Below are 12,898 nucleotides of genomic sequence, written 5' to 3'. Positions count from 1 at the left end.
GCTGAGGGCTCCGTCCAGGCGGACAGCGGAGGAGACAGTCGAGGCATGTACGACTCTGTTCAGCAATCTGGGTCTGACTCTCAACAGGGAGAAGTCCTCTCTCTGTCTGTCCAAGAAAGCATGATTCCTAGGGGCTATCCTGGACACGTCTCTCAACCAGGCTTCTCCATCCTTCGAAAGGCAAGAAAAATAGAGGTCCATGGCTCATCTGTTGAGAAAAAGAAAGTGTCTTTCAGTACGCCGTTACAAATCCCTTCTAGGAGTGATCTCTTCATGCATCCCTCTGATACCCCACTGCAGGTTGCGGATGCGATCTCTTCAGGAGCAACTAGACATGCAATAGCAGCAAGTACACGGCTCCTACGATGACAAGGTGGTGATTACTGCGGCTATGAAAAAAGCAGCCTTGGGGTGGACAAAGGAAGAAAATGTATCCCAAGGTCTATCCTTCGTAAGCAATCCGGCTCCTCAAAGTTGTAACAGATGCCTTGCTGGAAGGCTGGGGTGCGGTGCTTCAAGACTTGCATGTAAGCGGGCATTGGTTGCCCCGGCACCGCCTTCTTCACATCAACCTCCTGGAGCTCAGAGCGATTCGTCTGGCACTGCAAGCATTTCTTCCACGATTGCAGGGTTCAACGGTTCTCGTCCGCACGGACAACACCACAGCCATGCACTACATAAACTAGGAAGGGGGTACCAGATCTCTTCCGTTGTCGCAGGAGGCCCAGAATATTTGAGAGTGGGCGATCTACACGGAATATCACTCAAGGCAGAACACCTACCAGGAGTGCTAAACGAAAAGGCGGACAGGCTCAGCAGGCTTTCGTCAGTCAGCCACGAATGGGAACTAAACTAGATGGTCTTGGAGGAGATTTTCCACCGGTGGGGCAAACCTTCAATAGATGTTTGCTACCCTGGTGAACAGAAAATGCCAGTTTTACGCAAGCAAATTACACCATCGCGGTTCGCTGGGGAATGCGCTTTCGATGGCTTGGTCAGGAGCATTTGTATATGCCCCTCCCCCCCCCCCTCCATTACCTTAATACCGAGAATACTGAGGAAGATCAAAACGGAGCTGTGCAAGATGATCCTAATAGCTCCAGCTTGGCCGAGGCAGTTTTGGTTGACGGAGCTTCACCTCCTTTCTCTGGCCCCTCCACGTCCTCTACGGGCGATCCCGGATCTTCTCACAATGTCCCAGGGCCAGATCTGGCATCCGGATCCTCGTTCCCTACACCTGTCAGCATGGCTCATGAGCAGCGAGAATTCCTATATCTTCATCTCTCGGAAGAGATAGGAGATGTCATCTCTCTCAGGCTAGAGCTCCTTCCACTAACAAGACTTATCGTTTGAAATGGAAACGATTTTGCATCTAGTGCCAACAGAAAGGTGTGGACCCTTTCTCGTCTCAACCAATCCAGGTTCTTCCTTATTTCCTGTCCTTGGCTAAGGCAGGTCTGGCTCATTCATCCATAAAAGTTCACTTGGCTGCAGTTTCTCACTACATACACACTGCATCTGGACCTTCTCTCTGGTTATCCAGAATTACAAGCTCTCACAATCCAGGAACCTTTCCTCCAATTCAAAAGGAATACAGTGATTCTAAGCACTAATCCAAAGTTCATACCAAAGGTGCCTTCGGACTTTTATTTAAATGAGCCGGTGATTCTCAAGGCTTTCTTTCCTCAGCCTTCTACGCTGGTAGAAAGAGCACTTCATTTGCTGGACGTGCAGCGGTGCTTGAAATTGTATCTGGACCATACTAAAGAATTTCGGAAATCTTCTCAATTGTTCATTGCATTCAGTGCTCCCCGCAAAGGCTTACCCCTGTCCAAGCAGGGTATTGCTCGATGGATCTCCAGTGCGATACAGTTCTGTCATTCTGCAGCGGACAAGCCTCTAGAGGGCAGAATTAGAGCACACTCGACAAGGTCCATGGCTTCCTCTGCGGCTCTCTTTGCGGGAGTCCAGATTAAAGACATCTGCAGGGCTGCAACGTGGAGCAGCATGCACACCTTCACAAGACATTACTGCCTGGAGACCTTGGCACAAGAAGACACGGCTGTAGGCCAGGCAGTCCTGAGGAACCTCTTCCATTGAGTGGTGAGCTTTCCTTTCTTCCCTCCTTCCTTCCTTTCTTATTTGCACATTTTGCTATATGTTCTTTATGTGATTGCACTGTTGATTGATGTTTTACTTTGGAAAAAAAGAAAAGGGAATAGAGGAAGAGATGTCAATAAGGGAGCAAAATGTGCTTCTGACTGCTAGCTACTCTGATACAAGCTATGGGAATCTATGAAAGTTACAATACTGGAGTAAGAAAACAAGTTACTTACCTGTAACTTTGGTTCTCCAGTATTGGTAACTTTCATAGATTCCCATGCGCCCACCCTCCTCCCCTGGGAAAGCTCAGCCCTCAGCAGGTTTTGGTTATACTGTTACACAACGGCTACGAAAATCTGAGGCTCTGAGGTGTTCTCAGGAAGGTTCTATGGGGTGAGGCTAATCTGATTGGCTGTTGCTTTATTTTGGTCTCTTTTACAAAAAGAGGTGGATATGCTACAAGGCTCTGAGGTGTTCTCAGGAGGGTTCTATGGGGTGAGGCTAATCTGATTAACTGTTGCTTTATTATGGTCTCTTTTACAAAAAGAGGTGGATATGCTACAAAAGGGAATGAGGCCCAGGCCTTTTTCTTTCTCTTTTGTACCTACTGCTATGTTATTTTGTTTACCGAGGCTCCCATTCCAACGACGGGGAATGATGCAAACTATGGGAATCTATGAATGTTACCAATACTGGAGAACAACAATAGTTACTTACCTGTAATCTGTGGTTCTCCAGTATTGGTGTCTTTCATAGATTCACATGCCTGAATCATTCCCCGTCGTCGGAGTGGGAGCCCCACGGTACATAGAAAAGCAATAATTATGCATATAACAACCAAAAAACCCTGGTAACCTGAACCAGGAAGTAAAGTAGTCTAAGCTACAAGGGAAAAAACTTCCACAGCTATGACTATCACAGTCATTATATCCTGTCCAAACTGCAGCCAATCAGGTGACCGCACCCCCAGAATGTTCTCCTCAGAGGCTCAGGCTCTCAGATTTTCTCGCACAGGAGTGAAGCAATACATAATAGCCTAAAAAGCCTCTGAGGGGAGGTGGGCGGGTTGCATGTGAATCTATGAAAGACACCAATACTGGAGAACCACAGGTTACAGGTAAGTAACTATTGTTCTTCTCCAGTATTTGGGGTGTCTTTCATAGATTCACATGCCTGAATCAGAGTAGATAGCAGTATATAACCTTATGCTCATAAGACGCCACTTTGTATCATAGACATATACATTATGAAACAGTATAACCATAAAGAAATACATGTGTGTTTCACCATATGCAAAACAATTTCAAGACAGAAACAGTATGGAAAAGAGCGTCTTATAAAAGCATAGTGGAGGAGGGAGAACAGAAACTCACCTTATTTGAAAAGATTGCCTAGAACAGCTTGTCCCACTGATCCATCCACATCACTTGCAGCTTCCAAACAGTAGTGTCTGGTAAACGTATGGCAGCTGGACCATGTTGCCGCTTTACAGATCTGGTGAAGAGGCACACCGGCGAAAAGAGCTGTAGATGAAGAGATTGCTCTCGTAGAGTGTGCTTTTGGGGTCGCTTGCAATGGTCTTCCAGCTTGATCATGGCATAAACAAATTGCAGCCGAGATCCAACGAGCTATGGTTGGCTTTGATACTGAATGGCCTTGGCGTGGTTTACCATATGCTACCAAGAGTTGGTCCGATTTGCGCAGTGATGCTGTTCGCTGTAAGTAAAACTTCAGACATCTTTTGATGTCTAGGGAGTGCAAGGCCCTTTCTGCAGTTGTTATCGGATTTGAGAAGAATGTTTTCAAAACTATGGGTTCATTAAGATGGAAATCCGTCGGAACCTTCGGCATAAACTTTGGATTAGTGCGCAGCACCACAGACTCAGATGTGAATTGCAGAAAGGGTGGATGAACAGTGAACGCTTGGAGATCACTAACCCTTCTTGTTGAAGTTAGAGCCAATAATAAAGCAACCTTCCAAGAAAGGAACTTTAGATCCGCCTTGTGGATGGGCTTGAAAGGATGCCGCATTAGTTGTGAAAGTACTATAATAAGGTGCCAAGAAGGAGGTGGACGCCGAATAGGCAGGAACATCCTAAATAATCCCTTAAATTGTTGGATGACTCTATTGGAATAGAGAGAGTTAACACCATCCTGCCGAAACCTTGAAATTGCAGCCAAGAACACCTTCAGAGTAGAGTGGGAAAGACCTGACCTCGCCAACTGAAGAAAGAAAGGCAGAATTTGCTCTGGTCTTGCGTGGATCGGATGGAGATTAACAGATTGACACCACATGCAAAACCTCTTCCACTTTAGTTTGTAAGTTTTAACAGCTGCGGGTGCTCGAGCATTGGCCAAAACCTCTTGACAGTCTGGAGGGATATCTAGGTGTGCAAATTCAAGCTGTTGAGGAGCCATGCCGCTAATCTCAGCGATGCTGGGTCCGGATGACAAATTTGACCGTTCTGAAGGGTCCGAAGATGTGGAATTGGTCGAAACTGTATGGGCTCGGCCTCCGAGAGGAGGAGAAGTTCTGTGAACCAGTACTGGCGGGGCCACCTGGGAGCAATTAAAATCATGCGGCAAGGCTGTTGTTTGATCTTGCGCAGAACTCGTGGAACCAATGGGATTGGTGGAAAAGCGTAGGCATATATTTGCGACCAATTAATCGAAAAGGCATTTCCCAGCGAGTCCTTGTGGGGAGCCCAACTTGCAAAGAATGGGCATTTGCGGTTCTGGCTGGTTGCAAAGAGGTCTAGATCGGGATGCCCCCATTCGTGAAATACCCAGTCTAGGAATGGTTGGTGTAGCTCCCATTCGTGATTCGACCTTGTGGTTCTGCTGAGGGAATCCGCCAGAACATTCATGATTCCTGGGACGTGAATGGCTTTGAGGTTGATCTTGTGGCGAATCGCCCAATCCCAAATCTCTTGCGCTTGCTGAGATAGGAGGGCTGACCTCGTCCCGCCTTGTTTGTTCAAGTAATGCATACTTGTTGTATTGTCTGTTCTTACAAGTATGCATGCTCCTCGGATGATGGCTTGGAAGGATTTTAGAGCCAAGAATATGGCTCGCAGCTCTAGCAGGTTGATATGCCACTTTCTTTGTTCGAGAGTCCACCTGCCATTGACTGTCATTCCTTGAAGGTGCGCTCCCCAACCCTCGAGGGATGCATCTGTGGTGACTGTGAAATCCGGCATTTCGACCAGAAATGGACAACCCTCTTTCAAGTGGTTCATCTGACCCCACTATTGAAAGGCGTCTCGCATTCGTGAGGTGATGTGAATGATATCCTCTAATTACCCTGTGATCTGAAGCCATTGCAGATTGAGCTCCTCTTGCAACAGTCTCATTCTGTACCGACAGTTGGGAATGAGATGAATGCAAGAAGAAATCATCCCTAGGAAGGATTTGTACACACGGACTGAAACGCACTCTTTTGATAGTAGTGAGCGCGCATGGTTGCATATCTTGATTTGCCTTTCTTTTGACACAAAGGCCTTGGACAGATCCGTGTCCAATGTCGCTCCTAGGAACGTTCTTCTTTGCGAAGGAGCTAAATGTGATTTCTCCAGATTTGTTGACAGACCCAGGGACTGGAAGAGTAAGAGGCATTTTTGAACATGCTCGGATGCTACCTTGGCGGAACTCGCCTTGATAAGGCAGTCGTCCAGGTAAGGGAATATTTGAACTCCTTGCAGACGGAGATGCGCAGTCACTGGCGCTATGACCTTTGTGAAGACTCTGGGTGCAGAACGGAGTCCAAATTGGAGGACTCTGAATTGAAAATCCCTGCCAGCCACTCTGAACTGTAGAAATTTTCTGTGCCTGGGTAGGATTGGTACATGAAAATAAGCGTCCTGCAGGTCGAGGGTGGCCATGTAATCTCCCATCGAAAGCAACTGCAGAATTTCTTGGAGCGTTAACATCCGGAAAGACATTTTCTTTAAAAATGTGTTGAGAGCGCGAAGGTCGAGAATTGGACGCCACTCTCCTGACTTTTTCCGGATGAGGAAAAACCTTGAATAAAAGCCTGTTCCTTTCTGTAGGAGAGGGACTTTTTCGATTGCTCCTTTTTTGAATCATCAAATTTATTTGGGAAAAAATCTCCTTGAGATGAGCAGGGGGTGGGCCCTTGGGAGGAGAATTTGGCGGAATTTTTGTGAATTCCAGAGCATGGCCTCTGGATACTATATCTAATACCCACTTGTCTGTGGTAATCTTGGACCAATTTGAATAGAAGTGGGATATTTGACCTCCAATCTTTGTACGTGGTAACGGTAGAGATGGTGGCAGGTGGCAGAACTCATTGCTTCTTACTGGACTCTCGTCCACGAAAGGACTGTTTCCTTCGCGACAGCGAATATGGTTGGTTTCGCTGTCCGTAATATTGCTGGCGATAATTCTGAGATCTTTGGCCAGTTTGGGAGGTTTGGAAGGAACGCTGCTGATTCTAACCTCCCCTGCTAGAGAAGGATCCACGTCCTCTGGCTCCACGGAAGGAAGACTTTCGAAATTGCAAACTACCCAGGGACCTTGCTGTCTCCGTCTCCTTCTTAATCGCCTGTAGTGCTTCATCCACATGTGCACCGAACAAGGACTCACCATCAAATGGCATGTCTATGATTTTAGACTGCACCTCCTGGCGAAAAGATGTTGACTTTAGCCAACCCAGCCTCCTCAGCACTGCAGCTCCTGCCAACTGCCTGAACCCAGTTGATGCCACATCCACTGCTGCATCAATGATCTCCGCTGATGCATACACCCCTTCCTGCAAGATCTTTATGGCCTCGGATTTTGAAGGCTCCGATAACATGTCGAGGAAAGGAGAGATGTCGGACCACATCTGGCGGTCGTATCTCCCTAAAATCGCCAGGGAGTTTGCAGCCCGAACTGTGGTTGCTGCCATCGTGGAAACCTTCTTTCCTATTGCGTCCAATCTTCTACCATCTCTTATAAGGTGGAGCTGATAATGGGCGTTGATGGATTTCTAGCTAGTCTCTGAGCCGCTTGTGCTATAACAGAGTCCGCCTTAGGTTGACCAATAAGGCATGCTGGCGAGTTACTTGGGGCTTTATATTTCTTGTCCAGCTGTGGTAACACTGCTGGAAGAGAATTTGGGGTAGCCATCAGTCTCAATCCCTCCTTCCAAATAAAGTCAATGATTGGTATTGCCCGAATCTGCTTCCTTGGTTGGTCCTTAAAATCATACAGGAAGCAGTCATCCTCCTTTGTTTCCATGGGGATCAGGAATCTCTTGGTCGCTCTTTCCATAAGTGAATGGAAATTCCCAATGTCCACCGGGGGAAGAGTCCACCGGTGCCGGAGCACTTTGTTCCTGATAATTATCCCACTCCAACATGCTAGATTGATCAACTACCTCTCCTTCCTCCCTTTCATCGTCAGTAACTTGCAATTGAAGAGATGGCAACGGAGAAGGTGGTCTTGGAGACTGAAAAGACGACAACTGCACTCCTGGCCTAGGTGTGGACGGAAGAGATTCCGCCATTTCCGAAGGAGGGAAACGTCTATAATAATCTTGCAACATATACTGCAGATTATCAAGCAGTTCCAATGGCATTTGACCAGACGGCACCGGTGCAGGAGGTGTCAGCTGTGGTTCCGTATTGGGATCTTCGTCCTGGTCATCATCATCATCATCATCATCATCATCATCTTGATATTTGATGAGAAGCTCCGATGGACTCCTTGCAGTCCGAAACCTCTCGTCCTCTCCGGAGTTGTTATCCTCATCCTCCTCCGATTGTAAAAGTTGCGCCGGCAATTTTAGAGGCGAAATAGCTCCTAAAGACGATCTTCGGCGCTGAAGAGGCGTAGTCGCTGTTGCCGTTTGATCAGATACGGCAGACGCCGGAGTCACAGTCCATACCTGCATATCCATGCATGTAGATAAAGGAGGTGGTGACAGTCGCGTCGGTGGTAATCCTGACGTAGAAGCCATTTTCGACGACGAGGCTGGTTTCGTCGACGAGGTGGTAGCCGTCGACGAGGCAATCTTCGTCGACGGGGGCATCGACGACGAGGTAATCTTCGTCGACGAGTCCATCTTCGTCGACGCATGAATCTTAGTCGACGAGCCACTCTTCGTCGACGGGGCAACTGTCGACGGTACCACAATCTTCGTCGACTGAGCAGGCGAGGAAGTCTTCGTAGACGGAGCAACTTTCTTGCTTCTTACCGTCGACGGAGCGGAGACGAGCGATGACACCTCCTTCGTCGACGAGATGGGTTTAACACTCACCGAGACCAGCGTCGACGGCGACGAAGCTGATGACATTATCATTGCAGGTCTCGGCGACGAGAATGTAATCGTCGACGTTGACACCGCGTCGACGATAATAACTGTCGGCGCCACTGCCGTCGACGACGGCAATCTCACCTGAGGTAAATTCCTGTCAGGAAAACTTTTAGCTGGTAGAGTTTTTCCTGATTTCCTCTGGGGCGTAGAGGGCTTGGTTCCTGAAGGTGGAGACGTCTTCTTAGATGAAGACAAAGACTGACCTGAGCCCTTAACAGACTGGGCTCTCCTCAACAACTTCGCCCCAGTAGAAATTTTTTTTTCTTCAGCCACCCTCTTTCTGGAAGAGATAGAGGAGGCACTTTCTATCTCTGACAAAGGAGCATCTTTATCCTTGAGCTTCTGTAGCCACAGAAGAAGGCGTCCTTCCCTATCCCTTAGGGTTTTCTGAGGGAAAGCCCGGCAAATCTTACACTCCTTCACCTCATGATCAGGATAGAGGCAATAGATGCATTTTTTGTGAGGGTCGTCAGAAAAAAGCCGAAGCTTCCCACAGGACTCACAAGGTCTGAAGAGGGATCTCTTTGTAGTTGACATCCTAGAAGTTGAAGAAACAGCAGAAAAAACTTGAAGTACTGAGCAGAGCTCAGGGAGACTCCCTTCACACGACGTGCGGTAGAAAATCTGAGAGCCTGAGCCTCTGAGGAGAACATTCTGGTGGGTGCTGTCGCCTGATTGGCTGCAGTTTGGACTGGATATAATGACTGTGATAGTCATAGCTGTGGAAGTTTTTTCCCTTGTAGCTTAGGCTACTTTACTTCCTGGTTCAGGTTACCAGGGGAATGATTCAGGCATATGAATCTATGAAAGACACCCCAAATACTGGAGAACTAAAGTTACAGGTAAGTAACTTGTTTTCTTCACAGGGACCCACAGGTCGATGGACCAGGGATTGTGAAGGGACCTCTAGCTGAATCACAAAATACCAGCCCACAGAACACTCGTGGAGTGTAGGCCGGTAATCTTTGGTGGAAACACTGCTCGGGGTCAGGACTACAAGTAGCCCAAAGCACAGCCTCCGGGGTCGCCAAAAAGCATATGCTGCTGCAAATGTACAAGGTGCCCAGGGGTTCGGGTTGCACAGTCCCCACGAGGGATGCGGATCTCAGAATTGTTGAGAGCACGGATCAACCTCCGAGACCACAGGAACCCACCTCCTGTATTGCAAAACTCTTTGGAGTCCTTCAGGAGCTGCGTAGATGCAAACCGGTCAGATGCGTTTCAGGTGCTTGCCTTGCTGGGGAGTAACTCCTTTACTCCAAGGGAGATTCATCAGTCATCCAACGTAGTGTAGATAGTTGAAGTACTTGGTTTCTGTAGCAGAGTTTCGTCCAGGTAAATCTAAAGTCCTGTAGTCGGGGGTTCCTACTTTATACCCATGGAAGGGGTGGGACAAACTCTGGGGACCCACCTATGGGAGTCAGGACAGAGGGGTGGCTATACCCATGTCCTTTGTCCAGTTTCGCTCCAGAGCAGGGGCTGATAGCCCCTGCAACCGGTTTGAGCTGGACTATGCACAGGGACACCAAATGTGCCCCCAGTGCAGACATCAAAGCACTCCTGAGTGCACCCACCCCCAATACACTAAAGCCTGTCTGGGAGGTGGTCACACCTCCCTGTGACAGGAAACCTGTTATCCAGCTGTGCCCTGCCAGAGTTTCGTCCAGCAGCAGGAGGGCAGACTCGTGTCTGTGGCTGGCAGCGTCCATTTTGTGATGACCGGATTTGCAAAGCCGGTGTACCGGTGCTCTCATATTTCTCCCTCTAGTAGGGTGGAGTCATACCTCCCACACCAGTTACTGATGTGGAGGTATGATTCCAAGGTGTTTGACACCAAACACAACATGTTTCCATGCAGCCGTTTTAAAGTCGGCATTTACCGCAAGGTTATAATGCACTTAAGTATATATGGTTGGCTCCATCACAAACCACCCCGGAATATAGGTTCCGAAGGCTGCAGAGGGGCTCTGCTCATGCATTGCCACCCTCTCACATAAAACCCAGCACCCTGCCTTCAGGATTGATACGGCCTGCCATAGGGGTGACTGATAGGTTTATATGTGCAGTGATAAGGATAGATATAGTGAACCTATATTTAAGTAAGGGGTGCATGCACCACCTTACACAGGCTGCTGTAGCAGACCTGTTGTGTCATTTTGAATGGCCTCCCAGGGGTGGTATAATACATGCTGGAGCCCCTAAGAGGCCTCTGGGGTACCTATACCCTGGGTACATAGTATACCATATACTGGGGACTGAAAAGAGTACCCCAGAATCCAATCTGGAGTGTACCTAAAGTACAAAAACAACCAACTTAGGGAGAAAGCAGATAGACTGGGGTCCTGATTAGCAGGATCCCAGTCAAACTAAGTCGAAAACCAGCAAAACACCAGGCAAAAAGTGGGGGTAAAATATGCAGTCAGATTCCACCTTCCTACAGCTGGGAATTGGCCGTCAATACATTTGCATTTTGGAAAGGCCAATGTAGCTTGGTGTCAGCAATCACCGTGAGATTTGTAGTAGAAATAATTTTGTACAAAGTGGGGTCCGTGTCAATGTCCCCCTCAAATATTATTCCCTCCAAATCCACAAGGTGTAAATAAGCACCTTAAAATGTTGTTTGTGTATATTGCATCTTATTTCTTTTTTACTGCAAAATATTTGCACAAAAAGTGTGCTAGCTGATACTTAAAAGATCTTGTGTCTGTATTATGAAAGCATATTCTTATAATATATTGTTCAGTGTCTGCCTGTCCTTGTTGCTATTACGGAATCTGTTTTATGTGCACTAATTTGAACTTTAAAGGCAGTTAGCTTTTTATTTTTTTTCAAAATGTTTGCTTTGATACAATTTCCGCACTTTCCTCTTGGACGTTCACCCCTGGCCTAATGTAACATTTTGTTGTCTTAGTTTTCAGTTGACCAAAGAAATGGTGATGGAGAAGCCAAGTCCCCTGCTGGTCGGGCGGGAATTTGTGAGACAGTACTACACTTTACTGAACCAGGCTCCTGATTATCTGCACAGGTAAACCAGCCTTTCTGTGCTCTTGGCTAGAGAGTTCGTTGCTGCAGCCCCTCACTATTGAGGTCCATTTTACTGTGTGATAATGTTGTTGATCTTACTCTTGTAATGCTGGATATCGTAGCAATTGGAAAAAGACTTTCAAGGTCTGAGAATAGATTTGAGCTATTAACCCCTTTGTTCATCCCCACCGGTAATCTTGAAATATAAGTAAAAGTTTTGTTTAAGTAAGGCAGATGCTTGAATATATATATATTTTTTATTTTCTAGGTTCTATGGAAAGAGTTCTTCCTATGTCCATGGAGGTTTGGATCCCACTGGAAAACCTGCAGATGCAGTGTACGGCCAATCTGTAAGCATTCTACTTAGATTTGATGTGTGCTTTTAACACTGATACGTAGAGCGCCCAGAGCGTCTTGTACTTCTCATTTTAATAGTGTACTGGAAGTCTGGTAACCTTGCAATAAAGAATGGCATTGTAATATACCCTGTAACACTGTTTAAATTGCGTCTGAGTGTTATTAGATACAATGTGAAACGCATTCATGTGTGTTGCTGCATGCGGATATATTAATCACTGAAGATGCAGACCTATGTGCCAAATACAATTTCAGTAAATTACTTGCTGGATCTGAATTGGACAGATCTATTTAGAGTAGATAATCTGCCCAAGAAAAAGTGACTGACTAGTGACTGCAGTTTCCAAATCTGTGGGTAAGTTAAGTAGTAGCTAGTCATAGTTCATGTTCTGAAATATCTACTTTTACTGAATTTTGGGCAACCTTCAGGTTCTGTTTAGCAGTTTTTCAGGAAATCCAACAACTTTAACATCTCTGACTGTAAATGCTCATACTTTCAGTTATTCGTCTTTATGTTAAAAAGGAAATGCTATTGAAGAAAAGGTCTACAGTTTAATTATGAATCTTGAATCCTCTTAACAGTTGTAAATTCAACTTAAAAAAGTGAACAGTTGACTTTGCAGCTTGAGATTTTATTCACACGGATTTTGTTTTTGCTACTAGCAAAGCCTGTTCTCCTCTACACTTGATCTCATTTGCTTTTCTTGTATGCAAGGTTATAGAACCAGTTGGTATGTTTTAGAATACAAAATTTGGTGCTAGGTAGAAGCACCTAAGGTTTCCTCTTCGTATTGATGAACTAGGTTATCATAAATTAGCTGTCAAAAACGTGGTCCAAAATGTTCGCTTCTTAGACACACTTTGCTTCGCCTTGCAAAACTCACATCTGTGTAGCGGACTCCTCAGAACCCGAAGTTGTAAATAAACCAAGTTTTATCAAACACAGTATGTATTTTAATGTGGATCATGTTTGTACCCGTTGTCTTGCTGATTTAGTTCTGATATCTTTCTCTAAGCTGCAGTCAATGCTTCCCTGAAAAAGTACTTGTGTGAGAAAACCGAACTAGAGCTGGACTAGGAATTATGGCTCATACA

General features: G+C 46.4%; 1 protein-coding gene across 5 annotated transcripts in view; it reads left to right on the top strand.

Moving 5' to 3' along the window:
* The window catches only part of G3BP1 (G3BP stress granule assembly factor 1), a 524,543-nt gene that overhangs the window by 118,028 nt on the left and 393,617 nt on the right, over positions 1-12,898 (top strand). For all 5 annotated transcript variants that reach the window (XM_085617666.1, XM_085617664.1, XM_085617662.1 and 2 more), the window contains 2 exons: positions 11,334-11,447; positions 11,715-11,796. In XM_085617666.1, the coding sequence (XP_085473792.1) occupies positions 11,353-11,447; positions 11,715-11,796 (177 nt within the window). In that variant the 5' untranslated portion in view covers positions 11,334-11,352. The remainder of the gene's footprint in view (positions 1-11,333; positions 11,448-11,714; positions 11,797-12,898) is intronic.

Source organism: Triturus cristatus, chromosome 7, assembly GCF_964204655.1.
Source record: "Triturus cristatus chromosome 7, aTriCri1.1, whole genome shotgun sequence".
NCBI lineage: Eukaryota > Metazoa > Chordata > Amphibia > Caudata > Salamandridae > Triturus > Triturus cristatus.
This window is presented reverse-complemented; position numbering and strand designations above follow the sequence as displayed.